The 22,966-nt window shown below is 41.0% G+C and overlaps 2 protein-coding genes across 6 annotated transcripts in view; one reads left to right on the plus strand and one right to left on the minus strand.

The window, feature by feature from the left end:
- The window catches only part of fancm (FA complementation group M), a 68,357-nt gene extending 66,678 nt beyond the window's left edge, over positions 1-1,679 (plus strand). For all 5 annotated transcript variants that reach the window (XM_031788425.1, XM_031788427.1, XM_020470341.2 and 2 more), the window contains one exon: positions 1,014-1,679. In XM_031788425.1, the coding sequence (XP_031644285.1) occupies positions 1,014-1,143 (130 nt within the window). In that variant the 3' untranslated portion in view covers positions 1,144-1,679. The remainder of the gene's footprint in view (positions 1-1,013) is intronic.
- Positions 1,680-1,691: 12 nt separating this feature from the next.
- On the minus strand, positions 1,692-13,130 carry LOC109878136 (mitochondrial basic amino acids transporter-like). The gene is made up of 4 exons (XM_020470350.2): positions 12,660-13,130; positions 11,334-11,377; positions 7,215-7,298; positions 1,692-6,444 (listed from the first exon to the last, which is right to left on the minus strand). The coding sequence occupies exons 1-4, from the start codon at positions 12,697-12,699 to the stop codon at positions 5,671-5,673; spliced, it is 942 nt and encodes a 313-aa protein (XP_020325939.1). The 5' UTR covers positions 12,700-13,130; the 3' UTR covers positions 1,692-5,670.
- Positions 13,131-22,966: the final 9,836 nt, after the last annotated feature.

The raw sequence follows: 22,966 nt of genomic DNA on the forward strand, positions 1-22,966 counted from the left end.
TTGTGAAGTGGAAACATCTAAGAGCAGCAACGACTCAGCCACGAAAAGATAGGCCACACAAGCTCACAGAACGGGACCACCGAGTGCTGAAGCACGTAGTGCGTAAAATTTGTCTGTTGGTTGCAACACTCACTATGGTTTAAACTGCCTCTGGAATCAACGTCCACACAAGAACTGTTTGTCGGGAGCTTCATGAAGTGGGTTTCCATGGCCGAGCTGCCGCACACAAGCCGAAGATCACCATGTGCAATGCCAGGCATCGGCTGAAGTGGTGTAAAGCTCTCCGCCAATAGACTCTGGAGCAGTTGAAACGCGTTCTCTGGAGTGATTCATCACGCTTCACTAACTGGCCGTCCGACGGACGAATCTGGGTTTGGCGGATGCCAGGAAAACACTACTTGCCAAATGCATAGTGAGAATTGTAAAGTTTGGTGGATAAATAATGGTCTGAGGCTGTTTTTCATGGTTCGGACTAGACCCCTTAGTTCCAGTGAAGGGAAATCTTAATGCTAGAGCATGCAATGACATTCTACACAATTCTGTGCTTCCAACCATGTGGCAACAGTTTGGGGAGGGGACTTTTCTGTTTCAGCATGAAAATGCACAAAGCGAGGGCCGTACAGAAATGGTTTGTTGAGATCGGTGTGGAAGAACTTGACTGGCCTGCACTGAGCTCTGACCTTAACCCCATCAATTGTCTTTTGGATGAATTGGAACACCAACTGCGAGCCAGGCCAAATCACCCAACATCAGTGCCCGACTTTACTAAGGCTTTTGTGGCTGAATGGAAGCAGGTCCCTGCAGCAATGTTCAAACATCTAGTGGAAAGCCTTCCCAGGAGAGTGGAGGCTGTTATAGCAGCAAAGGGCTGACCAACTCCATATTAATGCCCATTTTGGAATGAGATTTTCAACGAGCAGGTTTCCACCATACTCATGGCCATGTAGTGTATATAGTAGAGAATACAATAATTAGCTACAGTAGCATTAACACTCTCTCTCCTCTACTTGTAGCTCTATCGAGGCTCTACAGAAGGGGGCGTGTGTGAGCCGCCCCAGAGCCGATGAGATCTACCGCTGCCTACGCTACTCCTGTGACACCACCCTGATGACTACAAACACACACGGGAAGAACAACCTTTAGCCAGCCATCACTGCTTAAATCTCCATTGACACTGATCTAAGGTCAGGGTGGCCCTTTTCCCTCCTAATGGATACTGGTTAGGATTTTGGGAGAGTATACCGATCCTAGATCTGTGCCTCAAGGACAATTTACAATCTTGCTCTTAAACAGGACCTCTAATGGCATCATGGCCTTGAATTGTGTTCATTAGTCACCAAATGGAATAAAGAATACTGAATAAGGGATGGTCTACCTGGACTTCACCTTCGTTCCCCATTACAAAATGAGTATTTCTTGCACATTTGAAATAAGACTTGACTTGATAACGGACACTAAGGTGAATGTACGGTATGATGAATGCAAGTTGTAAGTACTCGCTCCCTCCTATGTAAAATGTATAAGTGCATTTCTGTTTTGTTGAACAAATATTTTCAGTTATTACAATTTCTGTTCAAATAATGGAGTAATATCTTTGTGTTCATATTTTGTAAAGAGATCAAATATAAGGTTTTGATTGGAGGAATAAAAATTCACAATTTTTCTGTAACAAAATCAAATTCACAATGAAATCAGAGGTATTTGTTTATTATTCGTTTAAGGTCATTTGATTCGGTCAAAACACATTGACAGATATTATCGCCCAAGAATACAAAATGTCTGTCTAGTCTCTTCGCATTGCTGAGTCTGGCAAGACTAGTCTGTCTGAACCACAAGGGTTCACCCTTTCATTACATAAAGAAGACATAACGACAGACACGTCATTGGTCTTTCCCACATAAAAACATTTGACACTCTGGGGCGAACATGCACTATGGAGTCATATACAGTACCTTCTGAAAGTATTCACACCCCTGGACTTTTTCCACATTTTGTGGGGTTTACAGCCTGCAATTTAAATGGATTACATTTAGATGCGTCACTGATCTACAGACAATATCCCCATAATGTCAGAGGGATTATATTTTTTGAGATGTCTACAAATTAATAAAACATTTAAGCTGAAATGTCTTGTCAATAAGTATTCAACCATTCTGCTATGGGAAGCCTCAATAAGTTCAGGATTAAAAATGTGCTTAACAAGTTGCATGGACTCACTCTGTGTGCAATAATAGTGTTTAACTTGATTTTTAAATGAGTACCCCATCTTTGGGGGTACAAATATCTGTAAGTTCCCTTGGTAGAGCAGTGAATTTCAAGCACAGATTCCACCACAAAGACCAGGAAGTTTTCCAATAGTTTTGCAAAGAAGGGCACAGATTAGTAGATGGCAACAAAATAAAGCAGACATTGAATATCCCTTTGAACATGAAGTTATTAATTACACTTTGGATGGTGTATCAATACACCCAGTCACTACAAAGATACAGGCGCCCTTCCTAACTCAGCTGCCGGAGAGGAAGGAAACTTCCCAATAGGTGCCCTTCTTTTTGAGGCTTTGGAAAACCTCCCTGGTCTTTTTGGTTGAATCTGTGTTTGAAATTCACTGCTCAACTGAGGGACCTTACAGATAATTGTACACTTGAGGTACAGTTGTTATTAAAAAAAAGTTAATGTATTATTGCACACAGCGATTCCATCCAACTTATGTGACTTGCTAAGCACATTTTTACTACTTATTAACTTAATTAGGCTTGCCATAAAAGGGGTTGTGAATAATTGACTCAATACATTTGTTTTTCATTCATTAGAAAAAATCTAATCTAAAAACATAATTCCGCTTTCACGTTAAGGGGTATTGTGTGTGTAGGCCAGTGACAAATCAAAATTTGGTCAATTTCTTAGGGCTGCAGGTAGCCTAGCGGTTGAGTCAGTAACCAAAAGGTCGCTGGTTCGACCTAGAATAAAATATACACATTCTTTGACCTAGGTTGCCTTCAAAAGCAATGTCTGCCTGTTCTAGAGCAGTGACTGTTCCCTTCGGTTTGAGTTGCCTATACTAGATGGATATAGGTTCAGACATTTTGTGAAATAGCAGTTAAATAAAAATCAAACTGGATGGACATCAGAAAGAGGAAAAACTAAACGTGTATAAACTGAAGGTCTATTAGTTTACTCCAATTGGGGGATTGATGGTGTTTGCAGGGGGAAATCAAGTATATTCTTAAAAATGTATATATATTTACCAAAAATATATGGGGGATTGGAAATGCAGACAATTACATTGATGGAAGCAACAATCTTTCTGCAATAGTAAGCTGATCCAATCCTTAAAAAAGATACTGTGAGTGCTAAGGCTTAGGCCAGGATTTAATCCGATCTGGCGCCGTTGGCAATGCACCTTTTTAAAAGGCAAATGTTCTAACGTTCACTGTAAACGCGTTGCTGCACAAGCTCGGCTTAGTCGGAAATTTAATTGAAATGGTGCATTGCCGACGACAAAGCACAATCGTATTGCATCCTGACCTTTGGCAGACATACTTTGTTACATTCTTGTCTTGAAAAGACATGACAAAGAAGACTCCTATTAGGTTTTTATTCAGCCATTTCTTTTTCCACATATTGCTTTGGTTGCAAGACATTAAGACTTATAAAAGAACAAACATTACACATACAAAAGAAAAGTTACTTGCCCTTTTCAAGCACTTGAGCCCTTCTGGACTCTGGCTCTGATTGGACATATGCCATCCAACCTGTACAGTACAACCAAAATGCTGATGGTTTTCTGTAACAGTAAAACATAGGAAGCAGCATTCCATATAGTTGAGTTGCCCTTGTCTACGATCACACTTAAATTGTGCCATAAAAGAAATAAGACGAGAAAGCACTGACCCCAATTCACAGTATAAATACATCATACAGTACGTTACTCTTGTACAAGCAGTGTCATCCAGCATATAGAAACGAGTCATTAGTTATTGAGAAACGCATGCACGTGCAATTCAATTTGATATCCAGTGTAGGTAGTTTAACCTCTCCAGTGAAAGGATGCGATATCCTTAATACATTTGTTTACATACATATCATACTTGTAGGATCATTTCTCAAATCATGACATGTACATCATTCAATATTAAGTTGGTATGTAACAATCAGGCTGATTTAATTCGCTACATTTTCTAGGGACTGTGCTGCCTCAAATACAATAATGCTACTGTAAAAAACACTTGTCCTGAATCAAAACAATTCACTTCTTTCGCTGTGCAATATGGTCGTGCCATTTCATACTTAACACTGCAATAATTTCAGCACATTTGTTAATGCCGAGTGTTTCAGTAAAATAAGGTGCCACCTTTACAAGGTCTGGGACATGATTGACTTGATGCCCCCGAGTGTTTAAATTAGGATTATCAAAAAGAACTAAGAGTTGTGTAAATCAGGAACCAGTTTGTGCAGACGTCGCACCCAACTCTAATGTCCAATGGCTTTCCAAAATGGTTACTCAAGATACTCTTCACCCGTGGGCCTAAGGCTCCGTTCACACTGCTCGCCGTAAAAATCTATGCAAGGAAGTCATTTCATTGGTCCTAGCCAGCAGAATCATTGATTAGAACGAATGAAATGGCTTCCTTTCTGGCATAGTTTTTTCCCTGCAAGCAATGTGAACGGACCCTTATGGATTCCAAACTATGTACTCGAAAATAGGACTCCAGAGTTAGTCTTTTCATCGGAAAGCTTTACTTGTGTATACAGTACAGCATATGTACATATTTTCAGACATACATGCATATAAGCAGGGTTGGGTAGGTTAATCCGTTAATTACTAGTTTACATGTGAAATTCTAAATCAGTCACGTAACTTTTGGATTCCTCAAACTTTACTTTGTTACTTTCCCCTTTACGATGATTAGAAGACAAATTAATATTACCAATTGAATGACATCTATTGCAGGATAAATCAATGTTAAGGGCTGGCCATAATGGATGTTGCATTTTAATGACAAAGTCTATAGGCATCTGCTAGCAGATACCCATAGACTTCCAGTCATTGGCTAGCGAAACTACCTCCCAACTTCCTTCATACTGGACACTGAAATAAGAATGGTATCCATGAGTTCCGGGGAAGTAGATCAAATCTTTAAGTATCCCTTTAAACTTGATGATTTGAATGTCAGGAGAAAATGGAAAGGAGTCAGATTTCCCCGGCCCCAAACATCCTTTCTGAATTCAAAAGTATTACAATAATTTTGCTGGTAACGGATTAGTTTGTTTTGTTACATGTAATCCGTTACTCCAACCCTGCAATATAAATATACTAAGCTGTGCATAAATACATGTATACGGTTGTTTTGTTTGTAACCAGGATGACCAGTTCAGTAATGAGTACTTTTTCAGTGTGATTGCTTCCAGTGACAAATTAATTCACCCAACAAACAAAAAAACAATTGAGAGAAAAAAGAAAAAAAAAGGCTGCTCTGTAGAAAACCAAGGGTCAAAAAAGGGACACGTAAATATTTACAACCTAAGTTTTCCAATCTTAAAATACATTGTATAAAAATATCCTTTGTCGAGTGGTCAAGTCACTCAGGTCTCAGCAGCTTAACTGGTGCACTGTGGGACCACCTCCACTCCAGTCAGGGTCACCAGAGCAGAAGCACCATCATCCCCAGGTCACAGGCTTGAGGGCTGGGCCTGCTGTGGGCTCGCAGTGAGTGAGGAGTGGGCAGGTAGGGGCTCGCAGTCTGTGATGCCGCCCTCGTCGTTCCGCATGTACATGAGGAACAGAGTCACGGTGGCAAAGGTTGTGGCGTTGACTGGGAATGCCCGAAGCAGTGTGGAGGTGAGGCCACGCGTGAACACCCGCCAGCCCTCCCGCTTCATGCTCTGACGCATGCAGTCTGCAATGCCGTTGTACTTGTTGTGGCCACCCACGCCGTCCGCCTGGAGCCGCGATTTTATGACATCCACAGGGTAGGTGGAGATCCACGAGGCGATGCCCGACATGCCGCCGGCAAACAGCAACTTGAGGATCATGTAGGGGTCGTCGGGCTCGCAGCCCAAGTGGCGCGTCAGGACATCGTAGGTCAAGAAGTAGATCCCAAAGCCCGGCGTCTCACGGACCAGTGTGGTCACCATTCCCCGGTTGATTCCGCAGAAGCCCTCCTTCCGGTAGATGCGCACCAGGCAGTCCAGTGAGTTTTTGTACAACTTCTGCTTGGACTTCCTCTCGCCCAAGCCCTGCAGCTGCATCCGTGTCTTGGCCAGCTCCATAGGGCAGCAAATGATGCTCTGCAATGCCCCCGCCGATGCCCCAGCCAGGAACTGGTTGAGCGGTGTGTCGTGGCCCAGCCTGCGCATGGCGTTGCCCTGGACACCGAACACAATGGCGTTGATGAAGGTCAGGCCCATCATGGGGGAGCCGATGCCTTTGTAGAGCCCTGTCATCTGTGGACACACAGCAGAAAGAGGGACCGAAGTAATAAGGTAATGAAGCTGAATAACTGGGGATAAACAGTAGTTTTGGATAAAGGTATCTGCTATATGGCATATTTATTATTATTTAACCAAATCACACTTTCACTACAATAAATGCTGTTCAAGGCCAGACTCTTTATAAAGCAATGGTATAATGCTAATGTGCTGCATATGCCGCTATTCTACTCCTTTAATGATGATATAGCTTAAACACTAGTACTCCACCATTGGGGGAATTCCTAATCACGACAAAAAAACAGGTTGAGGCAGCCCAGCAGAATCTACCCCATTAAAACCTGGCACAACTCCCAACCTGCGCGAGTGATAAGACGGTTCTCTTAATTTAGCCGCGCAGCAGGCACAACGCTCCGATGAACCCTGGCTACTGATACCTCTCCCAACCTCCTCCCTCCAGACTGGCTGATAGGCTCTCTGCTAGGCTGACGCACAAGACTGTAACGAGAGACACTTGAGTAGAGCCCTGTTCTAACCAATGGTGCAACTGTAGTTGGCACTGCACAGAGCACATGGCAATGCAGAGCCAACCACCTTGAAACGGATTCATTCGAATATGAAAAGATTTCACCACTAGTGACTACCCACACACACTTAAAAAATTTAATAAGTGTTTCCCCACTACAGCAGTCTCAAACGTCCAGCCCGTAGGCCACATCAGGTGAGTTCTACAGACTTGGTACTGTGAGGAACTTGAGTCGGTCATGGTGGTGGTCGATACTCACAGACTCTTGTCGTACGATAGACTGGAAGCAGTGATACGTGCCGCGGTACAGAGGTCTGTCCACACTCTGAACTTGGAGTCGTACCTAAAAAAAAATGGACACCTCAATGTTTGTAAAATAAAAAATAAAAAAAAAAGACAATACTGCCACATTTAATAATACAAAACACAAAGGAAAAGGGACAATACATGAAAAAGTTACTTTTGGCAAATGTAGTGTACTAAGGTATGGGATTGGGGTGGCGGTGGTGAAATTATATATATAAAACAAAAAGTATTCTGTGCTTGTACATCTGGAGAATATTTTTTACAAAACACAGGGGAGAAACAGAAGACCTTGACCGTACTTACTAGCTAGGTCACACATCCGTGCAGAGGTAGATTATCCCTCATCTACAACAAAGTGACACTTATGCTGTTAAAGACAGCCCTTCCCGTTCAGGGATAAAAATCAACATGGTGTCCCTCCCTCGGCACCTTCGTATTCCATATAGTAAAATGTGTATGAATACAAATCTTGGGAAAAAGGTGTAAAGTACAAATATCCTGATACGGGTTGTAACTTGTTGCTTAGAGATTGAGTACACATTTGAAGATTCAGTGTCGGCAAATTACAGCTCTTAGACTAATTACATGTATGAAAATACGATGAGGCTTGTACTGACATTTTTATAATAAAACAATTAAGCCTACTGATTCTTAGGTTTCCACAGCTATATAATATACATTTCATGGGGCTATTTTGAGCCCAAATAACTTTATTGCTATGACTGGTATAACTTTACTAGAAATTACCTTAAGGAACAAAGTCCATGTTTACCAAATACTTTGCCCTCTGCCTTGACATGTCCCTCCGTCAACCAACCCAGTGTCAATTCTAGGAGGATTTCAACCCACTTATCCCCCCCAAAAAAGTCTCAATGTCTCACCATAATTGTAAAGCCCTAGTTACTTCAACAAATGTATATCTGAAGATTATTTCGTTCATGTGATTTATTTACATCTGCCCCTCATTTTAAGGTCAACCCTGTTATGTGAACTGTCGTTTTAACATGGGTTTCTCAAAAGAAACATTGAACATCAAAGTATATTCAGTGTAAAAGCAGGTGGGCTGGTTCTATCCCTTATGGGCATTTTCTAGTGTTTTGTGGGGGGGAACACTGAGCAGGTCAAGCATAACGTTAACCCTGTTACCCATAGACAGAAATGTTTTAGCAATCACATTTTTTTTGTGAAGCTTGCATTCAATTTCCACTCCCTGTCGCACACAAGCTTCCGGTACCCGCCCCGAGGGGATTTATGGCTGATTTAAGATAATTGTCAACCCGGTTACTTTATTTGGCACATAATAGGCACTTACTATAGTAATTTTCATTTAACATCTTGAGATGGGGAAAAGTGTTTGAAGTTTAGAATGTGCTTTTTATGACCAAGTAAACAAAATAAAAATGGAATAGTCATGCAGAACAACACCTTTTAATAGCACAATATAGGATTCAAACAATAACTAAGCATTTTCCACACTTTATTTGGTAAATAACTGAGGAATGGGGCAGGAGAACAATTTTACCACTCAAAAACATAGACACAGGGAATCTCACACATGGATGCAAAGACTGAACAGCAATGATATAAGAATAGTAGTCTTGAAATGATACAGTGATTGCTTACAAATAATAAACCAAGGTTATATTTTGGGTTCTGATAGGGTAAGACCAATGCTCATGAGGAATTTCTAAGTTACATTAAAGAATCAATGGCTACAGTTGAAGTCGGAATTTGACATAAACAAGTTTTAATGACTCCAACCAAAGTGTTTCAACCACTCCACAAATTCCTTGTTAACAAACTATAGTTTTTGCAAGTCGGTTAGGACATCTACTTTGTTGGAAAAATTACTTGTATCATGTACAATTGTTTACAGACAGATTATTTCACTGGATCACAATTCCAGTGGGTCAGAAGTTTACATACACTAAATTGAATGTGCTTTTAAACAACTTGTAAAATTCCAGAAAATGTCATGGATTTAGAAGCTTCTGATAGGCTAATTTACATCATTTGAGTCAATTGGAGGTGTACCTGTGGATGTTTTTCAAGGTCTACTTTCAAACTTGCTTGACATCATGGGAAAATCAAAAGAAATCAGCAAAGACCTCAGAAAAAAAATAGTAGACCTCCACAGTCTGGTTCATACTTGTAGGTACCACGTTCATCTGTACAAACAATAGTACGCAAGTATAAACACCATGGGACCACGCAGCCGTCATACCGCTCAGGAAGGAGACGCGTTCTGTCTCCTAGAGATGAACGTACTTTGGTGTGAAAAGTGCAAATCAATCACAGAACAATAGCAAAGGACCTTGTGAAGATGCTGGAGGAAACGGGTACAAATCTATATCCACAGTAAAACGAGTCCTATATCGACATAACCTGAAAGGCCGCTCAGCAAGGAAGAAGCCACTGCTCCAAAACCACCATAAAAAAGCCAGACTACGGTTTGCAACTGCACATGGGGAGAAATATTGTACTTTTTGGAGAAATGTCCTCTGGTCTGATGAAACAAAAATAGAACTGTTTGGCCATAATGGCCATCATTATGTTTGGAGGAAAAAGGGAGAGACTTGCAAGCCAAAGAACACTATCCCAACCATGAAGCACGGGGATGGCAGCATCATGTTGTGGGGGTGCTTTGCTGCAGGAGGGACTGGTGCATTTCGCATAATAGATGGCATCATGAGGATGGAAAATTATGTGGATATATTGATGCAACATCTCAAGACATCAGTCAGGAAATTCAAGTTTGATCGCAAATGGGTCTTCCAAATGGACAATGGCACCAAGCATACTTCCAAAGTTGTGGCAAAATGGCTTAAGGACAACAAGTCAAGGTATTGGAGTGGCCATCACAAAGCCCTGACCTCAAACCTATAGAAAATTTGTGGGCAGAACTGAAAAGGCGTGTGCGAGCAAGGAGGCCTGTAAACCTGACTCAGTTACACCAGCTCTGTCAGGAGGAATGGGACAAAATTCACCCAATTTATTGTGGGAAGCTTGTGGAAGGCTACCTGAAACATTTGACCCAAGTTAAACAATTAAAGGCAATGCTACCAAATACTAATTAAGGGTTGTAAACTTCTGACCCTCTGGGAATGTGATGAAAGAAATAAAAGCTGAAATAATTAATTATCTCTACTATTATTCTGACATTTCACATTCTTAAAATAAAGTAGTGATAATAACTGACCTAAGACAGGGAATTTTTACTAGGATTAAATGTATTTGGCGAAGGTATGGCAACTTCCGACTTCAACTGTATATATTAACTTAAGTCCAAAAATGCATGGACCAATCCCAGATTGACCCTTTTAATAGACTGCATTTAATTACATCAATATCAAACAGGCACCAACTCACATCAACAACTCTCCAATCCATTAATATAGAACTACATCACCAACTCTCCCACACACACACACACACACGTGTCATTGACAATTGGATATACATAAGGTTATTCTTGAAAGTTGAGGAGGGCGTGATGCAAAGTAGCCTAGTGGTTAGAGCGTTGGAATAGTAACCGAAAGGTTGCAAGTTCAAATCCCCGAGCTGACAAGTTACAAATCTGTCGTTCTGCCGCTGAACAAGGCCGTAATGTAGGCTATACTAACCCACTGTTCCTAGGCTGTCATTGAAAATAATTAAATTTGTTCTTATCCGACTTGCCTAGTTAAATAAATGTAAAATAAAAACATTGGATTCATGTGATACAGACCCCTAAATGTATCTCATAATAATGACTCGTAGTAAGATTTTTTGGGGGTAGCGGGAACAGTATTTCCATTGATGTCACTAGGTCAGAAAACAGCCAAAATACCCACGTTTGTGTGGTCTGGGGAAAAAAGTGCTGTTTATTATTTGTAAGTAGTACCCGAGAAAATGTGGTTCTTAAAATGTTTTGATTGGAAAAGAGCATGCATAGCCTATTTAATTCTCTATCAAATGCTGTTGGTCATTTGTCATTCAAACTCGCCCTTTCGACGAGGCTTAATAAACCCCACGGTAGCTAAGAAAAATAAACACGTGCCAGGCATTTGCCAGTGAGAAAACATAAACCCACCTTTACAGTATCAAAAGGATGGCCAACCAAAACACCTGCAGCACCTGAAAATGACAAAGATCTGTTAGTAAGCACTTGCTTGTTGGAAGCAGTTGATTTCTGGTAAGTAATGTATGCTATACTAAGTTAAAGCCATGTGAAACTGATATGCAAAACAGGATAGCATAGAGAGTGGTGAATAACACTACAGTAGAGAGCATGGAGATGCATTCCACTGCTTATCAGTCTTTGGTTTAAGTTGCAACCACTGGTATTGTTGCAACAGTGGCGGGTGCATGTTTGAATATCAAGTGCATCACACACAAGAACAAACAGTCTTATCTGGACTGTCATCAACAGTTGTTCACTGTACCCTTGTCCTTGACATTATTGCTAGAGAGAGGAAAACGCAATACTGTCTGACACCACCCGTGTGTGTCACAGGACTAAACCTGCCTAGGGCAGTTTCAGATTAGAGTACATTAGTCTGACCCTCACTTGCAAGACATTATCTGTAGCTGAGACAGTATCACAATAATGCTCAACGATATAGTTTATTAGCCAATAACTTTGTCTGTCTGGCTAACCGGACAACATTCATATAATTTGAGATGGAGGTAGGGTTAAAGGCAAATTACACATCTTTGTAGCTAGTCAAGAAAATAACTTCCTGTGGAGAATAATTTGAACAATGTAATTTAGCTAGACAGGTCCTATTTCACAACGCCTAAGGTCTAGAAATACAACTAGTTAAATTTTGTGTGGGGGGGGGGGGGGGGGGGGTACTCTTAAAAAATGAGTACCCCCGTCTGAAAAATCTGAAGATTGTACGTAACGTACAACGTAACGTTAGTTCACTTCACATTCACCAGTTTTCACCGTGTTAAGTTGGTGCTTGAGGGACTGCCCATTGTACCACTCCCAACTATGAGCACATAGTTTGGATTGAAATGAATGTAACGTTAATTGTTTGGTTGTGAGAGAATTAAAAGGTTATCAACCAGATATATTCTATAGCTAAGAAACCAACAGGTTTAGCCAGCTAAGTAAATGTAATATGGCGAGTTAAACAACAATGGGGGCAAGAAAGTGCTAGACTAGTGGACAAGACGCTCACAGTACTCAGTATTTTTCCATTCTTTGTTGGTAAACTTGCGCCATCACTAGGCACATTTCTGCATTAGCAAACTATCATAGCTAGCCACGAATCATTAAGTAAATTCAAAACGATTCCAACGCGACGCATTTGGCAAACCCTTTCCATGACTCGGTGCTGCTGCTACGTAGCAATCATTGAAGCAATATATCTAAGGGTGTGCTTGCTAGCTGGCTATAGTTTAAACTTACCTCCTATGCATCCTGCCGCAAAGTCCAATGTAAAGTCCATTCCCTCAGTCTTTGAATTAATCAAAAGATTGCTAGCGGTCAGTGAGCCTGTATTTCTTCTTCGTAGCACAAGGGGCTAGCCAATTCAAAGGTTTGGCTTGGTGCAATCTTGCAATGCTTCAAACTAGCCGAATAATTTAGCTAGCTATCAGTTTCCACCTGTAGTTTGATGGCTGCATCTGTAACGTTAGCTATCTGCTAGCCCGATCTAGTCTCCTCTTGATATAGAACAGTTAGCGAAGTGCTGTTGGTGATATCACTGGCTTCCCAAGCGAGCTCGTGAATAAGCTAGATAAGTAGCTTAGTGTACATGCTTTAATTTAATAATTTAATTGAGGCTCTCCCAGTTAGCATACTTCCACCGGCTGTGTCTTCTATTTCTGTATAGCCTGTGAAGTTCAAAGCCCATTTTGAGGAAGCATTTAGCCCAATCGGATTACTGTGACGAAGACAACACCCCTACCGCCCCCATACTCAGTGACTCGATGTGATTTTGCATGGGGTTCTGTTCAAAAACTGTGATTACAGTACTTTCGAGTCCAAACAACTGATTTATGATCAGCTCTCCCCAACCTAGTCTAACTAACCGTTTACCTTTAGTATAGGTTAAGGGTCAAATATTGTTCATTGTTGACCAAGACACATTCAAGATTGCAACGTTTATAGCATATTAGACATTCTGAAAAACACTCACAAACCAAACATTGTATAATCAAATGTATTTATAAAACCCTTCTTACATCAGCTGATATCTCAAAGTGCTGTACAGAAACCCAGCCTAAAACCCCAAACAGCAAGCAATGCAGGTGTAGAAGCATTTCATTTTAAGTGGCAAATGACTAACAATGAAGAGGCAGCCTACAGGGAGGAGGTACGGGCCCTTTCGGAGTGGTGCCAGGAAAATAACATCTCCCTCAACAAAACAAATTATGGACTTCATGAGAGAGCAGATGGAGCACGCCCCTATACACATCTACGGGACCACAGAAGGTGAAACCACAGAAGGTGAAAAGGTGTCACCACAGAAGGTGAAAAATGTCAAGTCCCTCTGCGAACACATCACTGACAATTTGAAATGGTCAACCCACACAGACAGTGTGGTGAACAGTGCCTCTTCAACCTCAGGAGGCTGAAGAAATGTGTCTTTGCCCAACCGAGCCACAGCCTGTTCACCCTGCTACCATCCAGAAGGCGAGGTCAGTACAGGTCCACCAAAGCCGGGACCGGGAGACTGAAAAACAGCTTCTATCTCGAGGCCATCATATTGTTAAATAGCCATCACTAGTCGGCTACCACTCAGTTACTTAACCCTGCACCTTAGAGGCTGCTGCCCTATATAGACATGTAATCACTGGTCACTTTAATAGTGGAACACTAGTGACTTAGATAATGTTTACATACTGTACTACTTTACTCATTTCATATGTATATACTGTATTCTATTCTACTGTTTTTTAGTCAATGCCACTCCGACATTGCTCGTCCTAATATTTATATATTTCTCAAATTTGATATACCTCACCTCCACTTTAGAAAGTGATAATATATCATTATGTGTTTATTGTACTGGGAACACTGATGCGCTATATCCTTGCCTGTTGAGTAACAATTGTACTGTATTATTATCATGGCATCTTTGGCATGAGTCCTGCTTTTTGATCCCTCTTTTTTGATACTGTAGTGATTCGGTCAGTGACTCCATGTCATCCACAAACAATCTCTGATTAGTCTTAATTCAGACACAATTAAAACATTATTTATATAATTATTACTATTACGATGTTTGTTGCTGTATGGTTACATTCACACAACAATGTGATTGTTGTGGACTGTCAGATTAATATAATAGTTCGATTAAAACGTTTACATGCTTTGCAAGAAGAACGGTGTTCAAGAAGAACGATTTGTCCCGTCGTAGCTCATCCTCAACTAGCCTACTCCATTCATATAGCCTACCTCTTTCAGACATATGGAATGTGGCGCCTTGAAAGCGCCTCTGCTACCGCATGTTTGTTTGTCTGAAAGGGTATACACTACGGCTTTTTAAATTCCGCCACGAAACCTTCTTTGGAGAGATACTGTAGTTTCGAAGAGTCAATGAACGGGCATTTAACTTGTCTGCAAAGGAATGCCGCTTCTGAATAGTGGTGGGAAGCCGACTCCAAAATAATCGATTCCTCAACTCCTTGCCCGGTGTCAACTCCCATTTCTGGGTGTCAAGCTTCAATTCCGCTAGGAATCGACTCCTAAGATTCAGTATTTTTGCAACGGATAAAACAATTTCCCGTGGTCTATTTCGAGAACACAAACTCTCGCATCTTTCACAGCAAAGAAAAAGCGAGAAAGAGGAGATTGGAGGGGCATAGGTATGCATGTCGGCCACCAGGCAGACAGTCAGAACTGTGCACCGGAAATCAAAATATGTAGGCTACGGGTATGTGGTCAATTTCACGCCATATGTATTAAACTCAAAATAAAATAAATCGAGAACATGAAAAATAAAGTTGAGAATGTAAACATTATATTTTCGAGGACGGATGAAATAATGGATGCTGTGATAAATAAGACCTCAAAACCGCAAAACTTGTAAACAAATCATTTTAAAGGGAGCGCAAAACTATGACAAATGATTTAAATTAATATTTGAAAACGAATGCAAATCCTATTTAATACATTTTGCCTACACTCTTGTCTGCATGTACTACCTTTTGTTTTTATTTTATTTAACTTTTATTTAACTAGGCAAGTCAGTTAAGAACAAATTCTTATTTACAATGATGGCCTACCAAAAGGCAAAAGGCCTCCTGCGGGGACGAGGGCTGGGATTAAAAATAAATCAAATATAAATATAGGACAAAACACACATCACGACAAGAGAGACAACATAACATTTTATAAAGAGATACCTAAGATGACAACATAGCAAGGCAGCAACACATGACAACACAACATGGCAACAACATGGCAGCAACACAACATGATAGCAGCACAAAACATGGTACAAACATGATTGGGTACAGACAACAGCACAAAGGGCAAGAAGGTAGAGACAACAATACATCATGCAAAGCGGCCACAACTGTCAGTAAGAGTGTCCATGATTGAGTCTATGAATGAAGAGATTGAGATGAAACTGTCCAGTTTGAGTGTTTGTTGCAGCTCGTTCCAGTCACTAGCTGCAGCGAACTGAAAAGACGAGCGATCAAGGGATGTGTGTGCTTTGGGGACCTTTTAACAGACTGTGACTGGCAGAACGGGTGTTGTATGTAGAGGATGAGGGCTGCAGTAGATATCTCAGATAGGGGGGAGTGAGGCCTAAAATGGTTTTATAAATAAGCATCAACCAGTGGGTCTTGCGACAGGTATACAGAGATGACCAGTTTACAGTAGTTTACAGGATTATAGAGTGCAGTGATGTGTCCTATAAGGAGCATTGGTGGCAAATCTGATGGCCGAATGGTAAAGAACATCCAGCCGTTCGAGAGCACCCTTACCTGTCGATCTATAAATTACGTCTCCGTAATCTAGCATGGGTAGGGTGGTTAGTTTGGCTAGGGTTAGTTTGGCAGCTGGGGTGAAAGAGGAGAGATTACAATAGAGGAAACCAAGTCTAGATTTAACTTTAGCCTGCAGCTTTGATATGTGCTGAGAGAAGGACAGTGTACCGTCTAGCCATACTCCCAAGTATTTGTATGAGGTGACTACCTCAAGCTCTAAACCCTCAGATGGTTTACCTGTGGGGAGAGGGGCATTCTCCTTACCAAACCACATAACCTTTGTTTTGGAGGTGTTCAGAACAAAGTTAAGGGTAGAGCAAGCTTGTTTTGCACTAAGAAAGCTTTGTTGTAGAGCATTTTACACAACATCCGGGGAGGGGACAACTAAGTATAAGACTGTATCTTCTGCATTTAAATGGATGAGAGTGCTTCCTACTGCCTGAGCTATGTTGTTGATGTAAATTGGGGAGAGTGTGGGGCCTAGGATTGAGCCTTGGGGTACTCCCTTGGCAGTGGCTGACAGGCAGTGGCTGAGACAGCAGATTTTCTAACTTTATACACTGCATTCTTTGAGAGAGGGAGTTAGCAAACCAGGCCAAAGACCCCCTCAAAGACACCAATACTCTCACAAGAATGGAATGGTCTACCGTATCAAAAGCTTTGGCCAAGTCACTAAAAATAGCAGCATGACATTGCTTAGAATCAAGGGCAATGACATCATTGAGGATCTTTAAGGTTGCAGTGACACATCCATAACCTGAGTGGAAACCTGATTGCATACCAGAGAGAATACTATAGACATCAAGAAAGCCAGTCAGTTGATTATTGATGCGTTTTTCCAACACTTTTGATAAACAGGGCAGAATAGGCCTATGACGGGAGAAGCATTAGAATAGTTTCATTAGATCGGGTGGGAGATGAGGAAATGTTTGCTGGGCAAGGAGGCATGGCTAAGTCAAATAGGAATCGTGACTTAATGAAGTGTGTCTTCCAAATGGATAATGACCCCAAGCATACTTCCAAAGTTGTGGCAAAGTGGCTTAAGGACCATAAAGTCAAGGTGTTGGAGTGGCCATCACGAAGCCTGACCTCAATCCTCTAGAAAATTTGTAGGCAGAACTGAAAAAGCGTGTGCGAGCAAGGAGGCCTACAAACCTGACTCAGTTACACCAGCTCTGTCAGGAGAAATGGGCCAAAATTCACTCAACTTATTGTGGCAAGATAGTGGAAGGCTACCCGAAACATTTGACCCAAGTTAAACAATTTAAAGGCAATGCTACCAAATACTAATTGAGTGTGTGTAAACTTCTGACCCACTGGGAATGTGATGAAAGAAATAAAAGCTGAAATAATTCATTCTCTCTACTATTATTCTGACATTTCACATTCTTAAAATAAAGTGGTGATCCTAACTGACCTAAGACAGGGAATTTTTACTCTGATTAAATGTCAGGAATTGTGAAAAACTGAGTTTAAATGTATTTGGCTAAGGTGTATGTAAACTTCCGACGTCACCTCATTTTAGGGTTTTAGCTAATGTACTTCAAAATTGTCAGTCATGGGTCAATAGTGCACGGTTATTAGAAGCATGTCTATCTGATACATTTAATGACAAACCATCTAACTACTTAGGTAAACATGAATTACCTGTTTCACAATGTTCGGCGCAGGTGTTGGTAACTGGTTCACCATATCCAGAACATGCGGGCACATGTACCGAACACCTGCTCCGAACATTGTGCTAAAATAATGATTAAGATCACACTTCATCATTTTAAATATTATGGGGAGACCTATACGTTTGACAATCAAGCACGAGTTATCGGGGTAGCCTATTATTGTCCAGACATAACTTTGAAATATCTTCGTAGGAGTCAATGCAATTTGAAAAGAATTAAGAATTACAGGGAGAAGTTTGGGAAAACTAATCCTGTGTGAATCATCATCTCCTCTGGAAGAATGCACAAGCTCTGATAATAATTACAATACCAGCATCTCTAGTTATACCTGTCTGAATAGGGCTATAACATGGCAAAGGATGGGCTTATCAGCGTAGAGTGCACCGCGTCATCCCATGGGATCTGTCAAGGCTGTACACAGCAGAAATATCACCGAGATATAGTTCCTTCATATTATGACAAGGATTTAAAAGGATTTGCCAGTAGATTGTCGACTTGATTCATGATGATGACTGCTAGCTAAGATTGTGAAAGTATGATGTCGACATGATCAGTCCAATCAGAGCTACTGTACATATAACGTGATTTGACGTAATTTTATCTGTGGCCAATGACCTTGAGCCTTCTTGGATGGGCACTTCTATGGCAGCAGCCGAAGGGCTAAAATTTTAAGGTCTTCTCTTACACTTGGCAGTGATGTAAAGTCCCCATGAGTGACAGAACCCTGAGCCAATTACGGCGCAACGCTCTGTATTTTCTGCTGGCTTGCCCCACCACCACCACAGAAAGCGCTGAACTAGGCTGAAACACCTGCATATTGGAGCTGCCTTACTCAAGAAAACAAAAAAAAGGCCATGTTTGTATGTGGCTTTATTAACTCAATTATATATATTCTTTTTTACATTTGTTTGCAAACTGATATGTGACATGTATTAATACCAAAATAACATACAAAACAGGTAAGCCCCCAAAAATATATTTTTGCAAAAAATATGTGGCTCAAAACAGGTGGGGCTCTACCCCGCCTGCCCTGAATGACGGGTCGCCACTGCACAGGACAAATATAGTTAGAAGGTATGCATGAAAGAATGGACATTTTTATAAGTATCGACTGATACCGACTCGATGTAGTCAGAGGTAGACGACACTTTGCCAAAACCCATCTCCTCGCCTCTCAACTGCACCGGGTATCATGGAGTTGAGAATTCTTGGCTAGAGACATCCATGACTTCATCGCTGAAAAAGATAAACAGTTGAGTTAGGGTTTTCTATAGGGTTTTCTAGGTCTTGGTGATTTGTATGTTTATGGTGGCCTGTCATTTGAAAGCTTACAAACAGGGTTGTCAAACTATTCTGTGATTTCTTGAAAAATAGTTCAATTGAGGTCCAATTGAGTCGTTTTTTATCTCAACATTAAATCATTTCTGTGTAAGAATTAAGAACCGTACTGTGATTGTTTTCAATTAAAATGGTCAAAGAGAAACAAAAATGAATCCCACCAGAATAGGCTGAAATTTCAGGCAGTCTTTTCAAACAGTTCTTAGCCTAAAAGGGAGTTATCATCATTTTCGCAGTTTCACATTGTTATCCCAACCTCATAGTGTGGAAATATATAAAACACAAGAAAATCACATTTTTGTCTACCCTGGGCCAATAATAATAATAATAATAATAAAAATATGTATAATTTCATGTAGCCCTTTACACTCCTACCCGTATATGGAGATTTATAAATGGGACGTTTTTGTATTGCGTAAACAACAACAGTAATTGTGTGATTAATTGTGTGATGGCAGGGATGCAGGGTTGTAATTCCAAATGAAACAACTACAAGTGTGCTTGCTCTAGTTCCTCAACAGCACAGCTAGGAGAGCTAAAAAATTAAACTTATAGTTGACTCTTTGAGTCATAAAGGTGCATTGACATTAGTTAGCATTGACATTAGTTAGGATATGTGTTTACATACTGTTTTACCCACTTTTATATGTAGTTACATACTGTATGGTTACCAACGTAATTAGAGCAGTAAAAATACATCTTTTGTCATACCCGTGGTATACGGCATGATTTACCATGCTCGAACCACCCATTTTATAAATATATAAAAGTTTGGACACACCTACTCTTTCAAGGGTTTTTCTTTATTTTTACTGTTTTCTACATTGTAGAATAATAGTGAAGACATAAAAACTATGAAATAACACATATAGAATCATGTAATAACCAAAAATATATTTTAGATTATTCAAAGTAGCCACCTGTCACGCCCTGACCTGAGATATCTCTGTTTTCTTTATATTTTGGTTAGGACAGGGTGTGACTAGGGTGGGTACGCTAGTTTTTGGATTGTCTAGGGTTTTTGTATGTCTATGGTTTTTGTATGTCTATGGTTTTGTATGTCTAGGGTTTTTGTATGTCTAGGGTTTTCTAGGTCTTGGTGATTTCTATGTTTATGGTGGCCTGTCATGGTTCCCAATCAGAAGCAGCTGTTTATCGTTGTCTCTGATTGGGGATCATATTTAGGTACCCATTTCCCTTTGGTGTTAGTTGGATCTTGTTCTATGTTTAGTTGCCTGTCTGCGCTATTCATATTAGCTTCACGGTTCGTTTAGTTATTTTGTTAGTTTGTTCAGTGTTCATTATTTTAATAAAGAAGAATGTACGCATACCACGCTGCACCTTGGTCCGATTCATAGGACGAACGTGACACCACCCTTTGCCTTGATGACAGCTTTGCACACGCTTTGCATTCTCTCAACCAGCTTCACCTGGAATGTTTTTCCAACAGTCTTGAAGGAGTTCCCACATATGCTGAGCACTTGTTGGCTGCACTGTAAAACATTTACTGTAGAAATTACAGTAAATTAACGGCAAAAAAGTTGCCAGTAAAGTACCGTAAAACAGTTTTACTGTAAATTAGAATTACAACATGTTGCTGTAGATGTACTACAATAACTTATTGTTTATAAATAACAGCAATTGTCTGTATTTTTACAGTACCTATACACCTTTCTAATTAGAATATATTATTGTGCTTTTATTTTACAGTAATTACTTGTATCTACAAAATGTACAGGATTTACTCGAATTGCATTAAATTACTGTAATTTATTATTCTATTTTTGCTGTATGTGCTTTTACAGTAACATGCCAATAGTACTGTAAACATTTGCATTACCAAAACAAGTAAACACAAAACAAATAATATGTTCTTAAGCATGGTTTAATGTAAACAAACCAAAAAAGTGACCATCACATTCAATAAGCTCCCATAAAATAAACTTGAGCTAAGTGGGCTGCATCACAAACGCCTCAATTACAAACCTACTCTACACCTTTTGTCACGTGTGCTCCCTCTCCGGCCTCTAGGTCACCAGGCTGCTCGTTGTGACGCACACCTGTCACCAGCATTACGCGCATAATGACACTCACCTGGACTCCCATCACCTACTTGATTACCTGCCCTATACATGTCACTCCATTTGGTTTCTTCCCCAGTCGTCATTGTTTCCTGTATCTGTTTCATGTCGGTGCGCTGTTCGTGTTTCTTGGTTTGTTCATTTATTAATTAAATGTATTCACTCCCTGAACTTGCTTCCTGACTCTCAGTGTACATCATTACAGAATGACGACTCAACAAAGGGAAGCATCGGGGAGTGTTCTTTTGTTTGTTTTGCTGTTGGAGGTGATGTCGGGTCCGGGTGTCCGAACCGGAGCTACCTGGGAGGCCTCAACCAGTTTGTCGGGTTCCCCTGCCTCAGCTGGCCCAACGGGTTTCCATACCTCAGCAGGATCGACAGGCTCCCATGCCTCAGCGGGCTCGACAGGCTCCCATGCCTCGACTGAGGCAACCAGGGAGGTCTCAGCCGGCTCATCAGACTCTCACATCTCAGCCGGTTCGTCAGGTTTCTGCGCCTCAGCGGTGGTGTCCGGTCTGGATCCCAGGGGATTGTCCCTTTGGTTGGCGTCCTGCGGCTGGAGCTAAAAGTGCCGGGGAGGGGGTACTGTCACGTATGCTCTCTCTCCGGCGCTCTAGGTCGTCATGCTCCCGCGCCTCAGCCGAATCGACAGGTTCCCCCGGTCCGCTCCTGATCACCGGGATCGCCATCTTGGTCGGTGCCCTGCGGCTGGAGCTGCGGATTGGGGAGGGGGTACTGTCACATGTGCTCCCTCTCCAGCCTCTAGGTCACCAGGCTGCTCGTTATGGTGCACACCTGTCACCAGCATTACGTGCATAATGACCCTCACCTGGACTCCATCACCTCCTTGATTACCTGCCCTTTATATGTCACTCCCTTTGGTTCCTTCCTCAGGCGTCATTGCTTCTTGTCTGTGCGTTGTTCGTATTTCTTGTTTTGTATTATGTCCCGTTTTATTTATTAAAACACTCGCTCCCTGAACTTGCTTCCTGACTCTCGGCATACATTGTTACACCTTTCCCCTATCAAAGTGTACATCTGAAAATACAAGCATCTAACTTTACAAATTAATACATTTTGCAAAATGATGTTTAATGGTATTCTAGCTTGTATGTGATGACAAACATGCAATCAGATGCAAGCCATTTTTTCCCACAAAAAGGTTTCAATTGTATCAATTATCGAAATAGATCAACGTCCTGAATAAGGTGCATGTTTAACTGTTCCAGCATAGAAAGTGACCGCATTACAGATAAGAAAGGAGCTGGTATACTGTATGTATCTTAGCTTTGAAAATAACCTTTCAGACACAGGTAACTCTCAAATTGCATTGCCTCGCGTTGAGCTCCAAAAAACATGTTTCCTACTAAGATGGGTAAGCCTACTCTCAACATGTCTGTCTGGCCTTATTTTAGGTTTGTCATTACCTTCACTCCCAGTTTAAATGCAGAGTATGTCGTTTTGGGAAGGGTAATTGGACTTTTTAATTATGTGAGATTATGGTTAGAAAAGATCTCAATGGATATTTTTCTCCTATTCCCAGATGTCCAATTATGCATTCAAGCTTCAAGGTTTGTCCTCTCAAGTTGAGTAAATACCAGACATTTCCAAACAGCCAAAGTGGCATTACTTCCTCAAAAATGTACCAATTTCAGTGCATACTAGATCATTTT

The sequence above is a fragment of the Oncorhynchus kisutch genome, linkage group LG14 (genome assembly GCF_002021735.2).
Source record: "Oncorhynchus kisutch isolate 150728-3 linkage group LG14, Okis_V2, whole genome shotgun sequence".
Lineage (NCBI taxonomy): Eukaryota > Metazoa > Chordata > Actinopteri > Salmoniformes > Salmonidae > Oncorhynchus > Oncorhynchus kisutch.

Bases quoted from the DNA above. Each gene is read 5' to 3' on its own strand.
- LOC109878136 (XM_020470350.2), bottom strand. From the start codon at position 12,699: ATGGACTTTACATTGGACTTTGCGGCAGGATGCATAGGAG. The intron at 11,378-12,659 runs GTAAGTTTAAAC...TGTCATTTTCAG, and splicing joins TGCGGCAGGATGCATAGGAG to GTGCTGCAGGTGTTTTGGTT. The intron at 6,445-7,214 runs GTGAGTATCGAC...GTGTGTCCACAG, and splicing joins CTATCGTACGACAAGAGTCT to ATGACAGGGCTCTACAAAGG.